The 26,473-nt window shown below is 40.6% G+C and overlaps 7 protein-coding genes across 7 annotated transcripts; 2 read left to right on the top strand and 5 right to left on the bottom strand.

Moving 5' to 3' along the window:
* Positions 1-769: 769 nt before the first annotated feature.
* AK88_00818 (uncharacterized protein) lies at positions 770-2,791 on the bottom strand (the record flags this gene model as incomplete). The annotated part of the gene is made up of 1 exon (XM_012478462.1): positions 770-2,791. The coding sequence occupies one exon, from the start codon at positions 2,789-2,791 to the stop codon at positions 770-772; it is 2,022 nt and encodes a 673-aa protein (XP_012333885.1).
* Positions 2,792-3,420: 629 nt separating this feature from the next.
* Positions 3,421-6,168, bottom strand: AK88_00819 (uncharacterized protein; the record flags this gene model as incomplete). Its single annotated transcript, XM_012478463.1, has 1 exon — positions 3,421-6,168. One exon carries the CDS (start codon positions 6,166-6,168, stop codon positions 3,421-3,423), a length of 2,748 nt encoding a protein of 915 aa, XP_012333886.1.
* Positions 6,169-7,729: 1,561 nt separating this feature from the next.
* On the bottom strand, positions 7,730-9,715 carry AK88_00820 (uncharacterized protein; the record flags this gene model as incomplete). Its single annotated transcript, XM_012478464.1, has 1 exon — positions 7,730-9,715. One exon carries the CDS (start codon positions 9,713-9,715, stop codon positions 7,730-7,732), a length of 1,986 nt encoding a protein of 661 aa, XP_012333887.1.
* Positions 9,716-10,787: 1,072 nt separating this feature from the next.
* On the bottom strand, positions 10,788-11,877 carry AK88_00821 (uncharacterized protein; the record flags this gene model as incomplete). The annotated part of the gene is made up of 2 exons (XM_012478465.1): positions 10,788-10,816; positions 11,031-11,877. 2 exons carry the CDS (start codon positions 11,875-11,877, stop codon positions 10,788-10,790), a joined length of 876 nt encoding a protein of 291 aa, XP_012333888.1.
* A 1,289-nt stretch (positions 11,878-13,166) lies between these two features.
* AK88_00822 (uncharacterized protein) lies at positions 13,167-17,785 on the top strand (the record flags this gene model as incomplete). The annotated part of the gene is made up of 6 exons (XM_012478466.1): positions 13,167-13,552; positions 13,734-14,341; positions 14,546-14,633; positions 14,757-15,202; positions 15,288-16,950; positions 17,125-17,785. 6 exons carry the CDS (start codon positions 13,167-13,169, stop codon positions 17,783-17,785), a joined length of 3,852 nt encoding a protein of 1,283 aa, XP_012333889.1.
* Positions 17,786-19,179: 1,394 nt separating this feature from the next.
* On the bottom strand, positions 19,180-21,228 carry AK88_00823 (hsp70-like protein; the record flags this gene model as incomplete). The annotated part of the gene is made up of 1 exon (XM_012478467.1): positions 19,180-21,228. One exon carries the CDS (start codon positions 21,226-21,228, stop codon positions 19,180-19,182), a length of 2,049 nt encoding a protein of 682 aa, XP_012333890.1.
* Positions 21,229-25,426: 4,198 nt separating this feature from the next.
* On the top strand, positions 25,427-26,473 carry AK88_00824 (uncharacterized protein; the record flags this gene model as incomplete). Its single annotated transcript, XM_012478468.1, has 1 exon — positions 25,427-26,473. The coding sequence occupies one exon, from the start codon at positions 25,427-25,429 to the stop codon at positions 26,471-26,473; it is 1,047 nt and encodes a 348-aa protein (XP_012333891.1).

A 26,473-nucleotide genomic window follows, 5' to 3' on the forward strand; every position in this document is an offset into this window, starting at 1 on the left:
AAAAAAAATGCTTTTTTTTTTTTTTTTTTTTTTTTTTTTGTGAATTCTATCCCCCGCCGTTGCAAAAACTAAGACGTATATCTTCCATTTCTGTGTGGTTTCACCACTGGAAAAGGTCCGCCCCCGATCCAGGTGTATTTCACCTCTTAAACGGTAAAGCTGTATTAACACTTACGAATAACATCACATAGTGCTCACGTAACTGGCGCATACGCGATGCTCGTGAAGGCTTAAATGAACGGCACAACGGTGAACGCATCCCCCTTACACAGGCGAGGATTGCAATTTTTACCATACAGTTGAAACACACCCACAGGAAAGCTACATACACAGCCGTGATCGTTTTATAAAACTTTAGAACACAACGCAGATCAAACGTTATCGCGCAGGTGGACAGGAAAGAATGAAAATAAAGCGCTGCCGCTATGACAGCCGCTATCACTGCCGCTGCGGTAGCACCATGTTACCCGCCCTGACGGTGGCCATCGTGATGCAAAATCAAGGGCAAAAAAAAAAAAAAAAAAAAAAGGAACGCGCAAAATCACCAACTTGTATAGCATCGCGCAGGAGCTTAGGAAAATCAGCCCGACGCACAAACGGGGAAAAGCTAAAATGATACACAAAAACGTATTCGCGCGGAAGAAAGACTCAAAAATACGCGCAGAGGACACCTCCGTGTGTTCTACCTCATTGCATAACTGCCGTCCACGGTATCACATCGTGTAAAGCGAGTTGTTGCGCTTCCGCACACATATACCTCTTCCTTTCGTCACTGCGCCAACCTCGTGGGGGAAGAAAACTTCCTCCGGGCGCCACCGTCATTTCTGCACAACAGGAACATGCCCGCGTAGTTCTTCGTCGCCCTTGTGCTCATTTTGTGGACACAGGATTTTGTCTTCATCGCGCAAGGAGAAACCTCAACGCGCCCCAGTTCATTGTCAACGGAGAATGAAAACCCAAGGAATATGTCATCGTATTTATTTTTGTGCATGTCGGAACAAGCACCCTGCACTTCGTTCATCATGTTGGACTCTTCAATGTATGTAACCTGCAATGAGTTAATACTGTGAAATGATAAAGGGGCGCAGAACCCCCACAGTAGGTAATCAGAATTGGCCTTCGGATCACTAATTACACACTTGTCTTCACCAACGGGACATGCCTTCACTTTCACACTGGTCAAATTTTTATTTTTTTCCAACTTCATTTTAAATCCAAAGGCTAAGCTACTTCCCTCTGAGCACTTACCCTGTAGCGATTTTTTCCCTTGCGCGTGACTTCCATTTGCATAAAAAGTTTCGAACTGCACAAAACTGTACTTTGCGCAATACAGCCATCCGAAGGAAATAACAGAATCGCTTTCATTTATGTGGGAACATGAAATGTCGTACTCCCCCTTGTTCAGGCAAGGATACACACGGATTCTGGCTGCGTCTCCCTTTTTGGATCCCTTCGCCTTCGGCCTCTCCGATGTGTCATAGGTTAGGATAAACCCAGTGCTCTTAACATAACCAACTGGGCAACTTAAAATGAGCGAACCTTTGGCCGATCCTGTTATTTGTTTCCCATCAGCCAGCACATCTATAATGTCTTGTGAGAGGTAGTACTTTTCCTTGTCCATTCCGTAGAGGCTGTTGTAGTAAACCAAGGCCTTGTCGTATGATTCCTTTTTTTCCTTACGCATGAAGGAGCTCAATGAAATTAAGTCCAGGTGAACTGGAAGCAGGTTGGTATAAATGGAGTCCTTCCAGACTGTGTACGTCAGTTGGTTCCATCCGTTGTACGTTTGGTTTCCCCCGCGGATGTCCAGGCTGGCAATTTTCTCCCCCACGGTGTTGTCCTTCGTGCGGGGAGGTTGGTTAAGTGCCTGATCATGCAGCTGCTTGTGTGGCTTCTTAGGAATATGGTCACCACCGTTATCTTCTCTGGCATCGGCGCCCCCCTGCAGCAACCATGCCGCCCTGAATACGTCCAAGTTCGAGACGTTCCCGAGGGCGTACTTATAGGTGTATATCTTCGCTTCTTCCATCGTACGCCTAGAAACTTCCAAGGAGTTGAAGGACCGCCCCCCAAAATGCGCAGACACAACTAAGTGGGTTCCATATTTCTGGAAAAAATCAATCCACAGTTTTATGCTTCCTGCACACTGTCCCTTCCTTTCACTGCATAGGTATCCCCCCTGCATGCATTCCTCTTCATTCACCTTCTTTTCCAAAATGGGCAATTTCTCCGTGTCCAGTAAGAACTCTCTATTAATATGCCTAGTGGTGTCTCTTAAGTTGTACGTGACGTATTTGTGCACACAGCTGTTCTGTACAACTAGGTATTTTTTCCTTCCTATTTCTAAGTCGGAAAAGTAGCTTTTGTATGGCATGGAGGCAGAGAAGGGAACTATGCTGGTATTAACGTTTTCAACGTTTATATTATCCATGGCTAAGTGAGTAACATCATTGATCCCTTCGACGAAGCTGAAATATTCGTCTCTGTGACAGGCCACTTGGCTGATAATGTCCACAGAATTTCTAGTGTCAAATATTTCGTTTCTAAATCCTGGGTCTTCCACAAGCTCGTTGTTTGGCAGCGGGTAGCCGAACAGGATGTCGTACCCTTTCCCTATGTACTTGCTGAACTGTTCATCGCTACCACGGTCGATATGGTCACTGTGGGCGCGGTCCACGGGGGTGTTGATCCTCTCGATCTTCCCGATATCGCCGCTCTCGGCGTTTCTACACAAGGTGAAGAGCAAGTAGACCAGCGCACCTAATCGTTTCGTCGCCAAATGGTTAATCATTTTGAAAATGCTCCTTTTGTTACAACATTGAAAGGGCTGAGGAGGGAGTTATCCCCGTGTGCGTAAAAGCAAAGCAAATAATATCGTAAATGTGATAAAAGCCCCACAAGCAGGCTGCCCTTAACAGATTAAAATTAAGACGTTACAAAATATACTCCAAAGAAACTAAATGATGGAGCATTTAACATTACAACCGCAAACGGGACAGACGCCGCTTGGTATCCTCAGTTATATTAACACGAAGACGGCGTAAAAAATGAAACAAAAAAAATGAAGTAAAAACAAACGAAAAATAAAATGTGTCAAGCAAAAAAATGTAATTTCCATTTACACACAACTTTCCCTTTAAATGATGGGAGAACAAACAAAAGCCTAGCTAAATGAGTGCACAGAACAACGTTGCCTTAAAATGGCGTCAACTGTAGAGAAAAATGCAGCTAGCCAAAAAATATATTATGACTGTTAATAATAAAAAAAAAAAAAAAAAAAAATAAATTGCACACACATATACACGTCTATATGGCTAGCCTTGTGTGCGTCCTTACCACCAATTGGATTAGGCGAGACGGAGTAGAAACAACTCGGTTGGGAGCAGCTCCCCTTCCGCTCGAAATGGCCATTCCGCTTATTTACAAATCCAGCAAGGTAACAAAAAAGCGCCTTTTGTCCTCTCCATGCATATTTTGCCATAAGTGGGCAGGCACCAAATATACCTTGTCAAAAAAGAGCTTGAAGTATTGCAATTGGGCTATAGCCTCCTTGGTCAGGCGCTTCTCTTCAGGCAGATTGTTGGTACAAGGGGGATTAAGATCAGTGTACAATTCGCCCACTGTGGTGTAGTAGTAATTCTGCGTTCCAAATAAAATGGCTACATTGCCTTTGCCCTGCGCACGTTTCGCAAATATGTAGTGAATGTAAAGAAAAACGGAATTGCAGTTGGCATTTTTAACAAGCTTAAACTTGTAATCCGTCTGAGGTAGGTCTTTCAAAACTTGGTACATTTCGTTGAGCGATTTTTGGTGATACGAAAATTCTCTCCTGACGTGCTCACTTTGGCTAAGTTGGCTTTTGTCTTCCCGAGTGGGCCCAACGAAATAGGTAGACAGAAAATGTCTATTCATTTGGACATTCTTCAAGAGGGCTTTATCTACGCATGGATAATACATCAGGGGAAACAACTTCTTAAGCGTGTTTACACCGTCGTTATGCTCGTATTCCCGTACCGCGTCAATTTTGTGGAAAAAAAGGCGCTTCATATGTTCCCCACACAAGTTGTAACAATTTTCAACTTTGTCTCTCGTGCGGTGATATATGAATTCGGTGAGAAACGTTCGTATTATCATCACGTATATGTCTACCCCCATTTGGTTTTTCACTTCATTCGTGTTGTCTTTTTTGCCATCTGATTTGCGGTACGTACTTGTAACCCTTGCTTCCATCAACCCATTGATCCACTCCCCGCGGGGTGATAAATTGTGATTCTTGTTCAAATGCGTATGTCCTTTAGTTAGGGCATCCTCCCTCTCGTCGTACCATGTCGATTGTCCATTTTGGGTTCCCCCCAACAACGATGAGTCCAAAAAGGAAAAAAAATTGCTTACACGCTTGTGAAGCCGAATAGCCGAAGCGTCCCCATATTGATCATTAACTAGCATGAAGTAGCAACAACAATAGGTCATACACTTCACTTCTTCCGGGTGCATATTTTTGTGCCCATTTTGAAGGAGGAATGCGCTTTCCAAACAGTTATGCGTCAATTGGGGGTACCTCACTGACATGAAGTTGATAATGTGAATAATTTCAAACAAGTTCCTTAAACTTACCTCCTTCATGGCCTGCACACACGATTGGCCCATGAAGGTGCCTTCCGACAAACTTCCCGACGAGTGAGACGAAATAAATTTCTCCAACTTCACATTTATTAAGTGAAGAATTGGCTGGCTTATCAAATTCTGGTGAGCGAAAATTTTCAAAAGGGTTACCAAATGGAGCATATTAAAACTTGACGCAAAAAGCAAAATGTGCTTATTTATAAAGACAATAAAATAACTGGAGAATCGCGTAAAATTGTTTATAAAAAATATCAGCTTGGTAAAATCGTTGGCAGTATAGGTTGAGATCCTTCTCGGAAGGGTGACTAATATTTTGGTGAGCAACCTATCATCTACATGGTTGAAATAAGACAAGCTGTTTAAGCAATCCATCAGGGTACTCGTTTTGTACTGACTTAAATTCTTCCTAATATTACCCACCAACACTTTAAATAAGCAGCTATTGTAGTATTTCATATTTTGCAACGATTTCAAAATGGAGCTTATTTCCAGCGGTCGCAAAGATCCACATCGCGCGATTGCCACTCTGAACAAATTGATACACATATCTATATCGTTGTATCCATATTTTGATAAAATGAAAATATGCTTATGGATGTCTTTTCCTACATGGGTTAACTTCCCATTTGCTAGGAAGGTATCATCCATTGTCGTTACTCCCTTGTTGGATTCCCCACTGTAAAATGCATGTTCATAATGAGCAAAGGTATTACATTCCTCCTTTTGCAACCTCCTTGCAATGGCCAAATTTTTGTAAAACTCGGCAATGAAATTCAAAACAGATTCGTTGTATAAATTGTTCCTGGCCAAAAAATACCCAACCGCAAAGTAATCACTACATTTAAACATGCCTAAATTTTTGCATATGAATTTTTGAATCATTTGTGCGAAGCCGTTTGTCATTATTAACGGTATTGTCAAGGTGTCTACCAGGAGAAGGAATTCATTTAGTGTCATTTTTTTTGCAAATTCCTCGCTGCTCAATGTGGTCATAATGTGTACCATTAGGAAGGGGCTCAAAAAGTTATTTTCCTTGTAAGCGTGTAGAACATATATCAACTCTTTCACTTGATAGGTACTCATCCTAGACACAATACGAAACATCAGCACACTTAAAATGTAGTACTTTGCCTTATTGTTACGAAGGAGATAGATATTTAAATATGATAAAATTTCTTTCTTCTCTTGCAGCGTTATCGCATATTTTACATTTTTGTATCTCATCAACTTCTCACAATCCAGTTGTTCAATTTGTAGGTTCAATTTGGACAACATTATTTTGTTGGCACTTTCAAGCGCCATTTGCTTCTTCAGCTTGATCGCTTTTCTTGGGGGGAGAAACTCCTCCTCAGTGATTTTTCCATCAATTGAATTGCATGAAGCTGCGCGTTCTATTCTTGCACCTATTGCATTTGCGCGGGGGACCGTAGTGCACATAACACACCTTCTGGCGACATCACATATGTGGCTCCCCCAACTGGACATACCACCTCTACGTAACCATCCATAAACGACCAACGACGTGCTCTTTCTCGCGGAGGCCATTGTTAATAAGTACCCAGGCAACAATTCCTCCACGTCCTTTAGGACTCTGCCCCTGCTGCTTCCTCACTGGCGAGGGGCACTAGACATCTCTATCTGCATGCGTATATGGATGTGTACATGCGCACATCTCCCCCCAACGTGATACCTTACACAGATATTATACACATCAGATGAAGCCAAATGTGATCTTTAAGCGCCCTCAAACCTCGTGGCATCATTGACTACCATCCCTCAAGCTCACACAACTGTGCATGGAGAAAAAAAAAAGCTAAGTGAGAAGAATACCCCCACTTTCACCCATACTCACAAGGGAGAGTATACTCCGAAGAAGGCTCAAATTGGTGCCTAAAATTACTGGCTGTGCAGCGGTAAACATCAGTGGAATATCTCCACACAGTTACTCGGAGCTGAAAGCGTCCCCATCAATAGAAAGCAATGTGGGTAAGGTTGGTACATCAACACATATTTGTAAATTTGTGCCATTAGGGCTGCGAAAATTTTGGTGTTGCCCGCCCATTATTTTCTCCCTACTGTGAATGTACCCTACAGTTATATCGTCACACAAAAAAAAAAAAAACAAAAAAACTTCAGGTCGATTGCGGATTTCCCTCAATACAACGTCAACTATAGTGTAGTTCACCCATCTAGAGCAGTCGATCGGTAAGAAGTGCAATAAGTGCTACGATTTGTTCCCCGAAGCGGATATAACCGTCTCAGTAGTGCTTCTTTTTTCTTTTTTTTTGTAGCCCGTTTTGTTTCTCTTATGTATGGGACGGCTTCACCATTTCGGTGATTCTAAGCAAATGATTAAAATGATACCCCGTTTTAGCACCTCAACGGATGCAACCCTTCTGTATGTTCCCCCATCGTGAGCAAGGACGCCTCTGAGGCCATTGACGTGATTAACCCAGCTGGGGCCACGAGGTATTGCGGAGGCCCCTACAACACCTTGTTTATGCCTATCATATCCTTCCCGCAATTGGGTATTCGTGCACCCAGCAAAGCGCAGAAATGCGAAGATGGATTTACTCTTTTCTGTGTGAGCTGTGTGACATTCAGGAGGGGACAGGGTTGCGTAAAACACCTCCAAAAAGGCGCACAAAGGGGGTTAGCACATGCGTGTACCAAATGGGTTCGCATGGTACTCACATACACACTCGCGTCCTCAAATGCGGGCGGTGCGGGGAAAATCCATGTGCTTGAGTTACCACGCTGTGGACAGCTGACGTGGTCATTGCGTGTTATTCTAGGTCTCATACTGGGGGAAAATCACAACCAAACAATGCAGGAAAAAAAAAAAAAAAAAATAGATCGGGCGGAGCAGTTAACAACGCCAGAGAGCATACGCGGAACTTGCACACCATAATTGTGCAGCAAAAATTACGAACATCATATGAGTATTGACAACGGAGAATGGGGCAAAAAGTCAAGAAGGAAAAAGTAAAAAAAAAAAAAAAAAACATATATTACAGAAAACATCATCTAAGAAGATCAGCGACGCAGGAAACACTCCATCCTATGCTAAACGCATAGAGGTACACTGCATGGTCTCCCACACCTTTTAGAGAGACGAACAGACGATGAAAATGATCGGCACATGCACTTCTTGGCTACGCATCTGCTGAACGCGAATCTTCAACTCACAGGCGGAACTTCCCACGGGACATATCAGATAATCATCCATGCTCGACGCAGTGTAATCGACTGCGAACCCCGCAATGATGAACTTCCCCCGTGAGCACTCCAACCTAACCAAGGTATTATCATTTAAGTGCATTTTTTCGCTAAACGATTTGGACTCCAACGTTTCCAGTAGTAGACGCTTGTTGCTAGGTAGACAGTTAACCCAAAGAAAGCCATGCGAATTTTCTCCCACCTCGGGTGGAACCCCACAAGACGCTACATTACTTTTACAAGGTTCGATTTTCATGTTCGTGTGGACGCCCTTGTGCATTGTTAAGGAAAAACCAAAAGCTATTTTCATATTTGAGGGACATGTAATTACTGGTTTATTTCCCTGAACTAGCTTTTTCATCTGGTGTATTTCTTGCAGTTTTTCTCGACTACATAGAACCCATCCGAATTCAAAACTTTTGTCTGATTCGATATTTATGCCACTGGAACATTCTCTAGATAGTGGACACATGTGCATGACGTTATTATCATCATAAAGTCTTTTTTTATTTGTAATGATGAACCCGCTGAGGATTTTCTCCCCCGTCTTACACTTGGGCGTAACATTGAAATTTATATTTTTGTCTATATACTGATTCCACCTCTTTATCTGCATCTTGTCCAGATCCTCTTCGCTTCTGTTCAATTGAAAAGGGTATGGGTTGTAATTGGTATAAGTCAAATTTGAGTAAAACTCCAAGGCCTTATAGTACGCATTCTTTTCATCAGCCGATTCTATAAAATCGGAGAAGGGTATCAAAATTAGCTTTACAGGTTTTGCAGAACTTCCTTTGATAGAATTTTTCCATTTTTTGTGTGAAATTTTTGTTGTGCCGTTTTGTCTTCCGTCAGGGTTGTCTTGTCCAGTATGTGCGGGGGGTGCCACTTCTGCTTCGTCACCCCCTTGGACCATGACGATCCGTTCAGCTATATGCCTGACTTTGTCACTCGATATAACCGAGCCAAAGAACAAAATGCCACGGTGGTGTCCCCTTCTACTCGCACTGCCAAACGGGTTTAACCGTTTCGTGTACAGCCGAATCTTTCTACCACCCTTTTTCAGGTAGTCATTCTCTACGAACAAATTATTTATCACCCTCGCCCCGTAGTAAACCCCCGATATGAAGTGCGTTCCATATAAATTGAAGAATGTCATCCAGGGCGTAACCGTTTTAAGGCAATCCTCGCTATATTTATTATTTCTGTATGATTGCACATCGCATTTGTACTTGTCCCCTCCGATGTTCTGGTAATTCTTCCCCAGTTCACTCAACATGTTTAGAAAGAACGGGTCCAGCATATCGTGCCCTGCTGATAAAGAGACCATATACTTTACACAAATTTCTTTCTGCATGATTATGGAATCTCCCTTGTTAATTCTTCCAACCAGCATTTTGTAATAATTGGATGCGTTAAAAGGGTGAATATCATATTGCGCTTCGAATTTGTAACTTTTATATACATTATTGATGTCGTCTAATCCGTTAATTATGTGTATCTCTTTACCGCTCGAACATTTCACGTTCGTCCGTGTGGAGGCTGTGTAGGACAAACCATCCTGATTGCCAATTTGATCCTCTGTTACAGGGTGCCCACTTTGTTCAGCATCCTGATCACTCCCTGTACTTAGCTTATGCCTTAGGACATACCTTCTGTACCCCATGTCTACCGCGTATAGAGGATCTCCCAAGGGGTTTCCTCTAATAATGTCGTACGTCATGCCTAGATAATTTATCAAGTGTTCCTTTTCCGAGGTGTCAACATTATGGGTGTATAAACGGGGGTTAAACAAGTCTTCACTTTTCGAAACGCAGCGCACCGACAGGTGAACCATCAGTGCACATGCGCAAATGACGTAGCATTTCAGCCCCATATTTGCGAAGGTGTGTGCTTTGGCAATTAAAAAAAATGCGTCAGCGAGTTTGCATAACAGCGGTGCTTAACGGGATTGCTTAAGGAGGTTATTTTTTCCCTAATGTTTATTCAAACGGGCACGAAGGTTCAAAATAAAAATAAGGTGTGGGCTAACCGATGCACACAAAACGTCTTTTTCCGACACCTTCTATTTTTTAAGAAACGGCTTATATTGTCCAATTTATGAGCAAACCAACTCGCAAAAGGCAGCTCATAGTTTGAAATATGCGACACGATATGACGGCACAACTTGACAGTTGTTACTTCGACCAGTTGCAGGCGGTACATGCCCTCGTCTTGTTTTGACAACCAAATGGGTTTACACTGATAGCAGTGTCAATTTCAGCTGTTTAAAGATAAAGTGGGGGTGTTCACGGGACAACAACACAAAAAAAACTCATGCGTATTAACTATGCACATAACATATGTAAAATGTGTGAGAAAAATTAAAGGGTTGCATAACGACATCATACGAAAAAAAAAAAAATAATGCCACGGGTGGCATATAACAAATGGAAAAACAACATGATGAAATGGGCAACAACATCGCATATGATTTGTGGCCACGTGGCGTGTACAAAATTGTCTACATGTACTGATGTAACCATTCATATCTTCTTGAACACATAAGTGAGTTCTTACATGTGCATATTGTTTCTCTGTTTCCCATTTTTTCTATTATTTTTTTTTTTTTTTTCCCCTAGCTAGCCAAAATAGGGAAACTAAAGCATAAAAAAAAAAAAAAAAATTTCCAACTAGCCATTTTAAGGGATATAATCTGGAATATTTTTTACAACCAATTGTTAAACGCCTGAACGGGTCAGGCACACGTGTCATAATGTTAAAAAAAAAAAAAAAAAAAACAGTACAAAACACTGCGGAAAGGTAGCTTACACGGCTACATCCCTCAAATCGCAAATTGGCGCGCTACATTATGCATACGCGCAGAGTAAAGTCTTCAATGGTCTACAAAATCATTCAGGGGTAGGTTGCGCAAAATGGGAAGCTCCATTTTCTTGACACCTACAGGATCACGTCTGATTTGTCATGGAGTATATAACTGCAAAAAAGAAAGGGGAAACAACAAACATTTTACACTTCGCAATCTATGTACTTTATGCACATATTTGCCAACACAGAGGTACAATAAAGTGTGTACGTCTTTGGCACCCCTCGTTGTGGGTAAACAGCTTACACGCAGGGCTTAAATTTGACGTTTTCTCTCGAAGCACCAACTGTGCTCTCCATGTTAATGCATCAAATGTGTTGCGTACCTTTGTCCTGATCGTCAATTTTAAAAATCTTGAAGCTAACGCGTGGTCCTACTTCCACCATTTCGTTTTCTTCCTCCTTTTTAGCACTATTCAGGTCCATTCGTTTGGATAAAAAATTGTACATGTTGTTATACTCCCCCAGGTCATCATTTCGGTATGCCTCATTTATTATTTCCTTAACCGATTTTTGTCTTAAATTTGTCACATACTGGCGAAAATAGATAGTTTCATCGGCGCTGTTGTAGCTGTATAGTATGACTCTCTTAGGTTTGTGAGCGCCATCCGCTCTGAGATTTATATTGGGGAACATATTTTTCAGTATATTTTGTATAATGATTAAATAATTTAGCATCTCAGGATTTGCACATTTATTGAAGTTTTTCAAAATGAGTAAAGGCTTAAATTTGCTAAAATTGTGAAAAGCAAATTTGGCACTTTTAGACCTAACCACTGATGCATTGGTGAAACTCTTAATGATAAATGTTAATGTCAACTTAGTATAATTGCTTGTAATATTATACATCAATTTTTGGTTGCTTATGTGTATGCTAATTGTATATTTATAGGATAACTCCTTAAGTTTTTTCTTCAACTCGGTTAAATTTTTTAATTTGTTTATGTATAAAGTTACAGAATAGGGGGAAAACACTTCAGCTAAATCTCGACATAGCGATTTGAAAACGGAGTTCATTCCACTCTTCTTAATTGCAATTATGTTTGTTTTTTGGACAATTTCTTCTTCATGTTGCTTTGCAGTCTTTGGTTTACTCTCCTTTGTTTTTGCGTGTTTACTGCCTTCTTTTTTAATCCCCCTTTTAAAGTTCTTCCCTTTTTTGGCCATCACCATTGTTGTTGGTTTCTATTGTGCGTGATTTACTTTTTATGCTGTGTGGGTACCCTCGGACGGAAGTATAGTACCGTATGCGAAGGCGTCTCATGCGGACAGGTACCTCTATATTTGTGCATAACTGTTATGCGTATTTTCCACGTCATGTAGCAGTGGGTTGTAGGTCGCACTCGCACTACACTTGATGGCTATGAGGAGCATTAGCTCAAATGGTTCTTGCGCCAGGAGTTCATCTCATTGATAGAACCAAAAAAAAAAAAAAGAAAACTTCACAAATTAGCAGTTGTTTTATAATAAAAAAACGGTTTTACATGTATTGTTTGCTGCAAAATTGCCACTTTGCAAAGGAAGAAAGAACTATAAAGAATATGCGCAGAAAAGAGGCATGTTATTTTTCCTTTCGCGCGAACACTTTTTTTATGAGAGAATTAAAAATTTGCGCTTCTATGCAACACTAAAAGTTCTTATATAAGCTTACCATGTGGGCAATTTTTGTTTTGTGTTTTTTGTCCTTCGTTCTCCGCGTATAAAAATATTGTTGCGCAAACTGGATGGCCACGTAATAAAAACAAAACGGCACCGTGTATAGGCACAACGCGTGCAATGTAGCATATGCCTATTTTAAGAAAAAAAAAAAAAAAAAACAGAGTAGCACAGAAGCACGCATTCTTTCTATACGTGTTCGCAAAGCACCAATTTTGAAGTGGCGCATACGTGTGACGAATTTTTCAGGAAATAAGGTTCGCCCTGAAGGACGATATGTTCAGTAAATATGGTTTTTCCTCTTTTTGCCTTCTTTTTGTAGCTTTTTATTTTTCGCATGCCTGTTCCGTCCCCATTCGGATGGTGATCGTGTTCAACACAAGCCACAACATATCAATGCGGGGATGGTTTTGTACATGTGACACGCGTCTCCACCGAAAAGGAAGAAGAACACAAAGGACTGTCTCATGAGGGCCTACTGAATGAGCACGGTTTGGCATTATAAAAAGTGCGCACTGCTCCCTACGCTGTTGGGGGAGACCTTTCACACATGTGAGATTAGGAGAGCACAGATAAACGCACGCTGCTGAAACGGCTTTTCCGTGGCCAACGTATCATATGTCACCCCTATAAAACAGAACAGGAAAAAAAAACAAAAAATGGTCATTGTTCTTGAACCGATTAGCTGAACATCCCAAAGAAGCGAGCAAGCAAATTATAGGCCCCATACGTAAAGCAAAGAAGGAAAATTACGTCAAACGGTTTATGCGCATGATCGAAGATAGGTTGGCTCCCGATTGGCAAAAATGATTTTGGAGGTCGTCCCCCTATACAGTCACAAGTTTTACAGCACACTGCTGATAATTAAAGACCTGGATGGTTCCAACAAGGGTTGCAAGTTGAGTGCGCTTTTGCAGGATGGAGATAAGGAAGAAATGATGAGTGGAGAACCGAGCGGGGAGGGAATTGAAGAGGACGCTGAACAACAACCCATGGAAGAGCAATGTGCCCCCAACGGTGATGCAACGGGCAAGGATCAAGGGGACCCTCTTTTGAGGAAGACCTATAATTATGACTACCTAAACAACAAGAAGGATTTTTACGCAAAGGACAAAGATAAAAATATTTATGTCCTTATAAATTGCGGATGGGATGATCAGTTCTGCACGGAGGATGTGAAGAATGTGTTACAGTAAGGAGGGAGCGGATGCACGTGCGTTGAAGAATCATACAAGTGTGTTCACATATCCCGCTCTTACGTGGAGGTGCAGTGTGGATGCTGGTCAATCCACGTCGAGCAATATTATACCACCATGTGATTGAATTGTTTTTGCAATATTTCTTTCTTTTTTTTTTTTTTACTCCGCCTGTAGGGTGTGCGAATATGTAGACGTCTTGGTAATCACAAACCACGGCCTCAGCTTCGTGGGGTGCGCACCACTGGTGTTCCAGGAACTACAGAAGAGAAAGAGGAAAATCCCAATCATATGTCACGAATACGTCAAGTCGTACAGCAAGTATATTCTCCTGAGTTACTTCAAATGTACGAACAGTTGCAATTTTTTAAAATCTTTTAAAGATGATGAATATTTCAAAATCGTGAACGAGCTGTTCTGCAATGTAACTGCGTTGGAGTTCAGAGAACACTACACCTGTAAAAAAATCATATGTCCAAAAAAAAAAACAGTTTGTATGCTTCCCATATATTTTATAAATAATGGAGACAACATAGGATCTTCCGCAGTGATTATAAAATTTTTTAATTCCAAAATATTGTACTCTGTGAATTCCCAAATGTCTGATTATACCTTTATTGAAAAATCGGAGATCCTACAACAGTCCAATGTGTTCACTTACATTGGCAATTTTCGCTACACAAATAAAAATTACACAAAGATGGTAGACATGAAGAATATCCTGGGCATCGTCAACAGGACTATGAACAACCTGGGATGTGTACTTCTCCCTGTGGATATTGACAGTAAGCATTACAAATTGCACAAGGAGCAGAGGGGGATCATCTTTGAGAGGAGGAATAATAGCAAGTCGTTTGGGCACAATGCTGCCGCATCCACGGGTTGTAGAGGAGCCTACCTCCCCTTTTGTGTCCGGACGGGTCGTCCATGTGCACCCATTTATATTTATGCCCCCATTTATTGCCAACTGGAATTCCCCTCCCTTGCAGGCGTTTTCCTGGATCTCCTGTTCCACATCAACGCCCTCCTGGAGGTCAGCATGCAGAGATACGTCCTGTTGTTCCTCTGTCCCTATGCGTAAGAAAAGCCACGAAAGAATTGCTAACTGTTAACAAGGGGGTATTATCGCCCTAAATTGCTCTCTGACGCACCTACTTGTACATCTTCCACTTCTCCCCCATGCACTTTTTACCCCCCCAGGGAAAACTTCACAAGACTGCTGTTCGCGTCGCTGACCTACCTGAACAGCCACATAAAAAGTAATTTCCACAGAAACAGAATAAATATTTTAAAAATGAAGAACGTGGTGTGTATAAACAACTACAGCGATTTTAAAAAATACGAAAATGGATATTACATTTTGTTTTCCTTCCCGGCTTCTCTGAACAACGACACGGTGAAGCAGATTCTGTCAACGTTCCTCACCAGGAAAAAAAACGCATTAATATTCACCAAGAGATACTATGCTCCGAGCTTTGCGCACAAAGTGTGTAATCATTATTTTACCCATAAGGATCAAAAGAGCAAAGCAGAGCTATCTTTTTGCTACAGCCAAAATGTAAAAATCGACGACGAAAAATTATATGAAATTTATTTAAAAGAAAAAAATAACATCGAGAAAGACGCCATGCTTAGCAAAGCTGTTGGTAAAAATGTTAAGAAGACTAAGAAGAAGAGCATGAGAAAAAAAAAAAAAAAAAAAATCAAAATTCATTTTCGAGTCACAAGAAGAGATGCTGTATATAAAAAAGGGGGAGGCTCACTTAATCGGGAAGACAGACAGAGATGGAATGGATAAGCTGAAGCGGGAGGGCACTAAGGGTGAACAATTTATAAAAAAGGAGAAGTACAAACGGGAGAGAAGCCTTGGCGCCTACACAGAGGAAGGCAACGAGGCAGACGACGATGATGAAGAGGTGGATGACGACGATGATGATGACTATGACGATGAAGAACAAGAAGAGGATGATAACGACGACGATGATGATGAGGATGATGACGATGAGGATGATGAAGATGATGATGAGGATGACGATGATGAAGATGACGATGATGAGGATGATGAAGGGGAGGAAGAGGACGACGCCCCACACGATCCGCAGAACTACAACGCGTATTACCATTCAGATGAGGAGGAAGAACAAGAAGGCGCGGAAGGAGATCTCAAATTCCCCAACAAGCTGTACAACCATAGCGACAGCAATGCCAGTGATAGTGCCACGGAGAAGGGCAGAAGTGGGAAGCCAAGCGCTAACCACAAGAGGGACAAATATGAAGGTGCTTACCGTAGCGACCGCGATGATGAATATTCACAGGACGGAATGGAATCCTCCAGAGGAAAAACACGAACGGGAAAAATCAGAGTAAAAGAGGAAAGAATAAGCGACAATGAATATTCGAAATTGTCCAATCACCTCCTAAAAAATGAACAGTCGGATGATGCAGACAACACGTACTATCCGCATCTAAACAAAATTGGTAATGATAACAAGGACACGCACACACACAAAAAAAAAGTAAGAATAAAAACAGAACCTAAAACCAGTGATGAGGATGATATGTATGGACATGAAAGTTATACCATGAGACATCCATTTTCAAAAGAGAGAGATCAGAAAAGTATGAGCACAGCATTTGTAAAAAATGAAGAAATATTTACAAGGGAAAATGATGAGGATGATTTTGAACAAAATAACGAAGAAAGCAGTGTTGCAAACGATGAGCGAAAGAGAAATTACCAAACGATACAAATATCAGATTACTACCAAGAAAAGAAGAAAAAGCGAAGTGGAGAAAAAAGGACTAGAAAGGGGAACAACATGTTAGATAAGACTTACGAAGAAAATAATCATTCATCGGAAACGCCGAAAATGACCTGGAAAAAAAAATTAATCAAATATTTAAAAACCATTCCAACTACTGTCCAAGAAGAAAAAGTCTCCCTTCCGGTAGATTGCTCCATAAGAACATTTAACATAGAAAACTATATTAACCAAAATTCCCTTAACACTATAATACATCTGATGAAGCCCCAAAATTTTGTGCTCCTTCCAAGCTGCAATAGTTTCTTTTCTTTCCATTTCGAAATGTTACTACACTCAACAATACAATCCATGGAGGAAATAAAGTTGCACAGTTTTTATGTCCCCAATTGTTCAAGCAGTACAAATAAGAGGAGTATTTATTTGAATCGCTACTTTTGCTCCAGTGAAAGAAAGACTCTCGACTCGGTTAGCATTCCTCTAAGTGTTCATTACGAGAATGTGCGTATTAAAAGTATTTACACGATGATCAACACGACCAAGGTTACGGATAGGCAGTTGAACGTTTTTAAAATTAAGGCAACCCTAAATTCCACACAGGGCGAACCCAGTTCGCAGCTATGCACCAGAAGGTAAATGCCCCCAAAGCGCTGCGCGCAAAGGAGAGAGTGCCACAGGGGTTCGAAGTGCTACTGCACCTGTATCTTGTTAACAGAGGTGCATGCGCTAACACTAAAATGTTTAGTATAGCCATTTTTTTACGTAAAACGGTTCTCTCTTATTTTGCTTCCCCCCTCCCAATGCAGGCGAAAACGGTTCATCAACGAACACAGCACTTTCTGGAGCGAATTCAGTGAGGCGAACTACTCCGTTGCCCTAGACAACCAAAATGAAGAGACGCAGGAAGGGGAAAAACATACAAAGGAAGAAAAGGAAAGTCAAAATCAGGGGGAACAAAGTGCCCCCAAGGAAACAAGCCAAAGTGAAAGTAAGGAAAAGTCGAATGAGAAGAAACCCTTTTTGGATTACTACATAGATGACGAGGCAGCTAGCGAAGGAGCAACACAGGGGGAAGACGATCCAAATTGTGCAGGCGACTCATCGGACGAGTCTGATGCTTCGTCAGAAATGCGAGATATGCTCTCGAGTGCAGACAACACAAATGAAGAACACGTCCCCAGTGGTAGTGTCTACATCGGTGAAGTAAACATGAAAAATTTATCCCAAGCTATAAGTAGCACATTTCAAAGATGCTTAAACTTTACGCAAGAAAATCAAATTATAATTGACGGAAAGACATGTGTTAAGAAGGAAGAACGGGACATAGCCACGCGAGGACCGACCGGTCAGACGATGGTCCAGAGAACAAAAAGGAACATCGTTTGGAAAGTTCAAAGTTCCCTCGATCCGTCATTCTACCTTCTTCGAAATGTTTTGAAGGACATGTACAATCATGTTTCTATATGAGAGGAGCACGAATTCTCTACGTTTATAACATGCGTATTGTCGTATTGAGTATAGTGCCTTTTCAATGTCCCCCTTTTTTTTTGTTTGTTTTAAAATGGTGTGAACATGTGTTTATTGTTCCCTTAAAAGTTTTTTTTTTTTTCTTCTCTTCCCCCAACTAACTTTTAACATTGCGTATGTGCACTACATGCAAGGCATCCTTAAAAAGGTATGCATGACGTGTGTGCGCTAAATGAGCTTTTTCCTTTTGGAAACCATATGCCCTCTCCTCCATTTTAAACTACCTTTTGCTTTGAAAATTGCTCCACTCGTGTTTGATCACAATAGGGTCCACACGGAGAGCACACATTTCACGGAAGACCATTAAAATAGTACTTGGTGTAAGTGGGATGTACCACTTGACGCGTCCTGCGCGATATACGCTTTGGAGCGGCTACAAGGGGACAATCTGGACGTGGAGCGTGAGACACTTTCCAACGTGGTGTATATAGTACACTCCACCCAGCGTGGCCCCCTGTCGAAATGCTTTCCTTTGAGAACCTATTTTTCTTTATGTTACCCAAATGGGGGCAACAGATTTGACCATCCAACATACTTGGCACATATAAAAAGTGCACAGGGCGCAGCGGCTTACCATAGAATCGCCACTAGCCAATACAGAATCCAATGTAACTATAATTTTTATCACATAAATTTCTTGTCGTGTTTGCTACTCTTTCTGTGCTTTAAAAAAAAAAAAAAAATATATACATCTGAACTGATTCGCACGATTCGTTATAAAAAGTATCCTCATCAGCATTCACATGCACATGTATGTATATATAGCTCCTTCATTTACAGAAAAAAAAAGAAAGTTACATAAATTTACAACGCATGCGTGGTCCTTATACGTACGAACAAGCGCACGTACATATTAACACAGTTAATGATGAATCGCGATAAATTATGATAAAATATATAACGATTAATTATTGTTTTTTTTTTTTATTTTTTTTTTATATATATATATATTTTTTTTTTTTGGGGGGGAAAATGTGACTCAGTTGTTGGACACACGTGTTAAAACCCACCAGACGCGCGTTCAAAAGGATCGCATGGACCACACGCACATGGTGCTTTTCTGTGTGTGTATATACACTCTTCCATACATGGGAGGTGCGCCCTAAGGAAAGGAAGCTCCTTCTCCTCTTATCTTTTTCTTCGCGGGGGAAAAAGCGAACTGCACTTTGTAAAAAGACCCCCATATAAGAGAGGCGGCGCATATTATTAATTTATCCCCTTTTTTTTTCTTCACCCAACTGGGACAATATATACATATATATATATATATCAGCCCACAGTGTGTTCAGCAGCGATGTTTTTGTGGTGATTGCTTTGGATTAAGCAGCCCCTGTTCAATCGACTTCCTCTACGGTGGGTCCACTTCCAGCAGGAGCACCTCCGGGCATTCCGCCTCCTGGCATGCCACCTGGGAAATTCATGCCACCTGGCATTCCTCCTCCTGGCATACCTCCGGGCATTCCACCAGGCATTCCACCGGGCATTCCGCCAGCTGCACCTCCAACATCCTGATATATCTTGGACATGATGGGAGCACAAACTGATTCAGCTTCCTTCTGTTTCGACTCATATTCTTCTTTGCTAGCCAATTGGTTTTTCTCTAACCACTCCAAAATAGTAGTGATACTCTTCATGCAAGTTTCAATTTCAGATGCCTGTAATTTTTCTTTTATTTTCTGGTCTTCCAAAGAGCTCTTCACACCGTAGCAGTAGTTTTCAAGGCTGTTTCTGGCTTCAATTCTGTTTTTGTTTTCTTCATCCTCTGCTTTGTACTTCTCAGCGTCGTTCACCATACGATCAATTTCTTCTGGAGACAATCTTCCCTTATCATTGGTAATGGTGATATGATTCTGTTTGCCTGTAGATTTTTCAACAGCAGTGACGTTAAGGATACCATTAGCATCAATGTCAAAAGTGACCTCAATTTGTGGTACTTTTCTTGGAGCTGGTGGGATACCGTCTAAGTGAAATTTACCCAATAAGTTATTATCCTTAGTTAGGGCTCTTTCTCCTTCATACACTTGGATCAACACTCCTGGTTGGTTATCAGCATAAGTGGTAAAGATTTGACTTTTCTTTGCTGGGATGGTGGTATTTCTCTCAATCAGCTTGGTCATGACACCTCCTGCGGTTTCGAGACCGAGAGATAAGGAACACACATCTAATAGCAACAAGTCTTGCACAGCATTGGATTGGTCACCAGATAAAATGGCTGCTTGTACGGCTGCACCATAAGCAACGGCTTCATCAGGGTTGATCGATCTGCAAGCTTCCTTTCCATTAAAGAACTCCTTAATGAGTGTTTGAATTTTGGGAATTCTTGTGGAACCACCAACAAGGACAACTTCGTGGACGCTCTTCTTGTCCATCATTGCATCTTTCAACACCTTCTCAACAGGAATTAAAGTGTCACGGAAATAATCAATACATAGTTCCTCAAATCTGGCTCTGCTTACTGTCACGCTGTAGTCGATACCTTCAAAAAGGGAATCAATTTCGATGGTGGCTTGTGTGGAGGAGGATAAAGTACGCTTGGCTCTTTCACACTGAGTTCGTAATCTTCTTAAAGCTCTGCTATTCTTAGATAAATCCTTTCCTCTATTTTTTCTTTTAAAGTCTTCAACACAAAAGTTCACCAATCTGTTATCAAAATCTTCTCCTCCCAAGTGCGTGTCTCCAGCTGTAGCCTTTACTTCAAAAATACCATCTTCAATAGTTAAGAGAGATACATCAAAAGTTCCTCCTCCAAGATCGAAGATCAGAATGTTCTTTTCACCCTTTCCTTTTTTGTGCAGACCGTAAGCAATAGCAGCAGCAGTTGGCTCATTAATAATTCTCATGACATTCAAACCAGCAATGGTACCTGCATCCTTGGTGGCTTGTCTTTGTGAATCATTAAAATAAGCTGGCACGGTGATGACTGCATTTTTAATGGACTTTCCTAAAAACGCTTCTGCATTTTCTTTCATCTTTTGCAAAACCATGGAAGAGATTTCTTCTGGGTGAAATAATTTCTTCTCTCCTTGATAGCATACCTCAATCATGGGCTTCTCATCAACACCGGATTTGACCGTAAAGGGCCAGTGCTTCATATCACTCTGGACAGATGATTCAGTGAACTTCCTTCCAATTAATCTCTTCGCATCAAAAACAGTGTTTTCGGGGTTCCTTGCCACTTGGTTCTTAGCGGCATCTCCGATTAGTCTCTCTGTGTCAGTGAAGGCAACATAGGATGGAGTGGTTCTGTTTCCCTGGTCATTGGCAATGATATCTACATTTTCATTTCTCCATACCCCGACGCAGGAGTATGTGGTACCAAGGTCAATACCGATGGCGATGTTCGATTCGGGGAGGTTTGGCTTAGCTGCTTTTCCGCTTGCCATTTTTGAGATCTCAAGAGAGGGAGAAAGGTAAAAAAATTCCGAAAAACAGGGAGTTTGGGTTTAGGGGGTATATATATTGTTCTTAACGCTCTTCCGTTAACGGTAAAAGCAGGTTTAATGTAAAAGTACAGAGTGCTTAAAATGTCACCGTAGCAGTATGCAGTGTTTTTCCAATTCTTCTTGCGAACAAAAAGGGAAGCAACAACAAGCAGTGGTTAGGGAAAAAAAAAAAAAAAGCATACGCTGCGCTTGGTTCTTCTCGAGCGTAAAAAATTTTGCAGAAAAGTTTCTTATTCTTTTTTTTTTGTTACCACAAGATGTGAATACACAGAACAACGAGGAAAAAAACGCAAAGGAATGAAAAAAACAATTATATTATATTTTAATATAATATAGAAGGAGAATAAAAAAAAAACGATATATTTTTTACAATTCCGCAAAAATGGGAATAATGCCTCAATTGTTCTTAAACTTTTTTTCTGTACATAATATTGATATATGTATATATGATATAAAAATTACTTGTGAATTTTGTTTTGTTTTTTGTTTTTCTTTTTTTGCAAAATAAAAAAAAAAAAAAAAAAATGTTTATAAAAATGTTTTGTAAAATCACTTTTACAAAAAAAAAAAAAAAAATTATTTCAGCTTCATTTTTTTGCATATTTTCTGTTCAAAATTCAGGGAACTAAATTTCGTTACTTTTCGAAATTTGTGAAGGTGCGGCAAGCCACCAATGGGAAAACAGAAGCACGGTGCCGCGGGGCCATATTTGGCCCCGTCCCGTTGGTGCTCTTTTGTACATGCGCATATCTATCTATCTATCTATATATATATATATATATAAAGTAATGCCCTACTATTTTAGTGTTTATATATAAAGCTACATGTTACCAGGTATTGTATTTATATGGGGCATAGTCTTTTTTTATATATATTGCTTGTGCCCATGTGCCCTTGCCCCAAGGCACAAGTCCCCATCGCCAGCGTATGCACTATATATATGTATATATATAACTACATGCGTGTATTTGTTTTCGTGAGCCGACCGCGAAGCCTAGGGGCTAATTTAATGTATGCTTTTTTAGGTGCTCATACGTGAACACAAAATGGCCCCGCCGCCCGTCCGCGCCATGTATTTTATTTTTTTTTTTTTTGGGCTACGCTCATATAGAGAGAGCATTGTACTTAATTTTGTGGCAGCCTCAACCACGGCAGTATGCACGCTTTTACAAAAATATAAGCGTTTTTACGACATGACGATGTTGCTCTTTTTTGTTGTCCGTTTTGCTTATCTCGTCCAAGATCAAAGTGTACATAAATTTATCAAACGGGTTGCCGAAAATGAGCTGATTCCTTTTATATATATACCCCCCTGGTTTTTTTAATGATCTCCATGCTATACATCATCCTCACCCCCTGTATAAAGGCATATATATAACACAGGTAAGGACACTCAATCCCCCCTATTCACCCAAGAGTGTTGAGGATACTTTTTTATATGCTGCTGCATATACTATTTTGCTTCTCACAGGAGCAGGCTTTTCTTGCCTCTATGTTATACGGGGCAGTTCAGCGGAGGCGCAGCAAGCTTGTGCATATTTTTACTAAAAAGGTCCTACATAGTAGATTACGCGCCACCGGTGAACAGCCAAGAGAAAGCGTTCTCCATCATGCGGAGTCGTAAAAAACAAATTATATTAATCATGGGGCCATTTTTTTCTGTGCCCTTTTGGAAGATAACCCTTCGTGGCTTGTATGAGGTTATGCCTTTCAACGGAGAAACGGATTTACTTTCTACGCGCACTGCTGCGAATAACAGTATAACAGGAAAAAGAAAAAAATATGCGCATCGGATGGTCATATATAAATATGTATATGTATTCATGATGTATATGTATATGCGAACTGCTCATATTTTTTCCCTGTATTTGGAATTGGAACTTCGAATGATGGAGTCCTCCAAGGGCAAAATGAGAGCCCCCCCAAAAAAAACAAAAAAAAAAAAAATCCCTTTCTGCTGTACGGTTATAATGTCGCAAAAAATATGTACAGATAACGGTCACCTTGTATGTAGCGCCAGCTGTATTATGCGTTAAAAGTGGTAATCAATATTCTCTTCTTTTTTTGCCCTTAAAGCGGCTCCATGTATGACGAAATGAAGCGGTTTTTTTGTACCCCTTGGGGGAATGTCCAATGTTAAGGTGTTAAATTAGTCTTAACAAAATTTCATCCTTTTGGTCCCTTTTTTTTGGCACGAATTCGTCCAAATTAAACCCATCCAGCGAAGCGCATTACCTGCTCATGCAAAAAACATGTTCTCGTGATGAGCGGTCCACACATTACTTGCAAAAGCTTAAGGGGAATGCATTTTTTTAAAACTAACGAATTTTTGTATTAGTCTGTCCCTGTATAAAACAGCAACAGGAAGTATGGTTCTTTTCTGTGCACGTAAAAAAAGAGCCAAGGGACAAAATACAACCACGTGTATCAGACTAGCCGAATAGGCCTCATGTGAAAGTTGTGCCCACAGTGAAATGCATACAAATGGTGTTTATTAACCGATGCGTAAAATTTAGAGAAAAAATTTGTCTTGCATATTTGTGCTTTTCCATTTTTCCGCTACGTGAGGGCAGGAACATAAAAAAGTACCATAAAACAAAAAAAAAGAAAAAAGCTGCTTTGCTTTTAAGCACATAATTTGGAACGATAAGAAAAGACCAAAAAGTGCCAAAGGGGTTAAAAAGAAATAATTTACCGCTTCGCTCACCCCGTTCCAGTTTTTGTAATGAACACAGGGGGCAATCATTTAGTAGGTTTTACTCACCATCATGACACCGTGTATAGTATTATATTACAGGTGTGTATAATGCATAAGGCTCTGCTCCTTATACGTTTTAAAATAGGCGAATTGAACCTGCTTGCAAATAATACATGACTGTGCATAACATTATATCACCACCGCGTGCTCTTTCCCTTCTGTGTTGAGCCCATATTGAGACGTCAATGGGGAAATGTCCGGAAGCTACTTCCTTGGCATGATTTGCGTGCGTTAGGACAAACCGAATGGTTTAAAATTGTCCGAGGCGGAATTGATGGAACGTTTTGTAGACAGGCCGCCCTCTGGAAGTGTCCCGTTGAATGTGCTAATAAAATATTAGCATATCCTTATAACATACCAACGGACAGCTTGCACAGAAGCCTTTTTAAAGCGTTCCAAATGGCCAATGCCACTCTGCACGATTGGTACCATACACAAATGCACAATTTCAACCATCTGCTATCACCTACTGTGTGCGCAAACAGAAACTCCAAAAGGGTTCGCATAGAGTAACTTGTGTGTCGCCTTTGCAAACTTTGAAAAATAAAAAAAGCTTGTGGCGGAGAATGATCAAAAATTACAGTAGACGGTCAAAGTGGGATGGATAAACAAGGCACTGCGGACCTGCAGCGGGTAGCATGGCCCGTCGCATTTTGTTTTGTTCTGTTTTGTTGCCCCATACATAGTTACCATGAAAGCAAGCAAAGGCGCTGCTGTCCCCCCCCGTTGTGCATAGTTATGAGCAGGTTACATATAAACAGGTGGCGCAGCCAAAGGTACAAAAAAAAAAAAAATAAATAAATAAATAAGGATCACAATTATTAAAAAAAAAGAAATGACAGAATGCAAAAATGGAGCTCCGGTGCCAGAGGGGAAAACAAAACCTGTTGAATGCGGCATAAAGATTCGAAAAAAAAAAAAAAAAAAAAAAAAAATTATGCAGCATAACGATAAAGCGGCACAGCAGAAAAAAGCGACCAATTTATGGCTGAAGTGTCCAGCGTGACGCGGAAAATAAAACAAAAAAAAAAAAAAAAAAAAAAGGACAAAGAATTCTAAATTCAAAGATTGACGAGGACGAAAAGGCACTCTTTTTTTAAGCCTGTAAAAAGCCCTGAACCAAAGGTTGCCAAAAAAAACGTTATGTTCTCAAAATAATAAAAAACATGTTGTTCAGGGAAAAAAAAGCGCTCAAGGAAGAACATTTTTCAGGAGTATAAATTTAAACACGAAGAAGGTGAACATTTGTCTCTGGTTACCATTTACAATATCGCATAGGAAGTGGAAGGCATTTGCTGTTATACGTATATTTGGCTGTGCCTCGTTTTCCCCAAGAGATGATATTACCTGCTGCCAACGCTTAAGCCGAATTACCCAACCATGTTGAGGCGAAACATAAGATTGCGGAAGGAGTACTTGTACTTAAAAAAGGTGGAGGAAGAAAAAAAAAAATACGCAGAGAAGATAAAGAGCGTAAAGAAAAGTTACAAAGAAAATAAAAAGATACAAGGAGATTTGAAAAATGAAGAAAACGAATTGAGGAAGCAGATGAATCTGTATGACGAAAAAGCAATCAATAAGAAGTTCGATGATGAGTATTTCTTTTGTGGAGTTGAGAACCCACGTGTTCTAATTACCACGTCCAGGAACCCCTCGTCCCAGTTGGAATGTTTTGCAAAGGAATTTAAACTGCTCATTCCAAATAGCGAAAAGATAAATCGAGGAAGTTATTTCATTAAAGATATTTTAAATTTTGCGAGAAAGAATAACATCACGGATGTTATAATTATCCACGAGTATAAGGGGGTCCCCCGAAACTTAATAATTTGTCATTTGCCTTTTGGTCCTACTCTCTTCTGCACCATAAAGGATTGTAAAATGAGACATGAATTTACAGATCAGCTCGGAAGCGTGTCTTCATGCAACCCGCATTTAATTTTTCATAATTTTAACACCGATTTGGGGAAACGAATTATGTGCATTTTTAAGTACCTATTTCCACCAGTTAAAATTCGCATGAATAGAAGGAAGCTTAACATCTCGCGGAGAAAGGGACAAGGTGGACATTCGAACGAAGAACAAACTGATGTGGTGGTCACGAACAATGTGCAGCTCCACATTCTCGATGAACAGGACGACAAGGAGGACGATGAATTGCAAATCACCTTCAAAAATAATGAGTATTTTGACCTTCAAAAATTTGAAAACAACAGAGTTATAACTTTCTTTAATAAAAATGACATCATTTACTTTCGGCACTACAACTGGGAGACCAATGAAAAAAGCGAAATTATGTTAAATGAAGTTGGTCCCCGATTTAGTTTCATCGTGTACAAAATAAACAAAGAAACGCTCGACTCCCTCAATGAGGATTATGAGTATGTGTACCGCCCCTTTTTAAATTCGAAGAAGGCTCAGCTTGCATAG

The sequence above is a fragment of the Plasmodium fragile genome, assembly GCF_000956335.1.
Source record: "Plasmodium fragile strain nilgiri unplaced genomic scaffold supercont1.6, whole genome shotgun sequence".
Taxonomy (NCBI): Eukaryota; Apicomplexa; class Aconoidasida; order Haemosporida; family Plasmodiidae; genus Plasmodium; species Plasmodium fragile.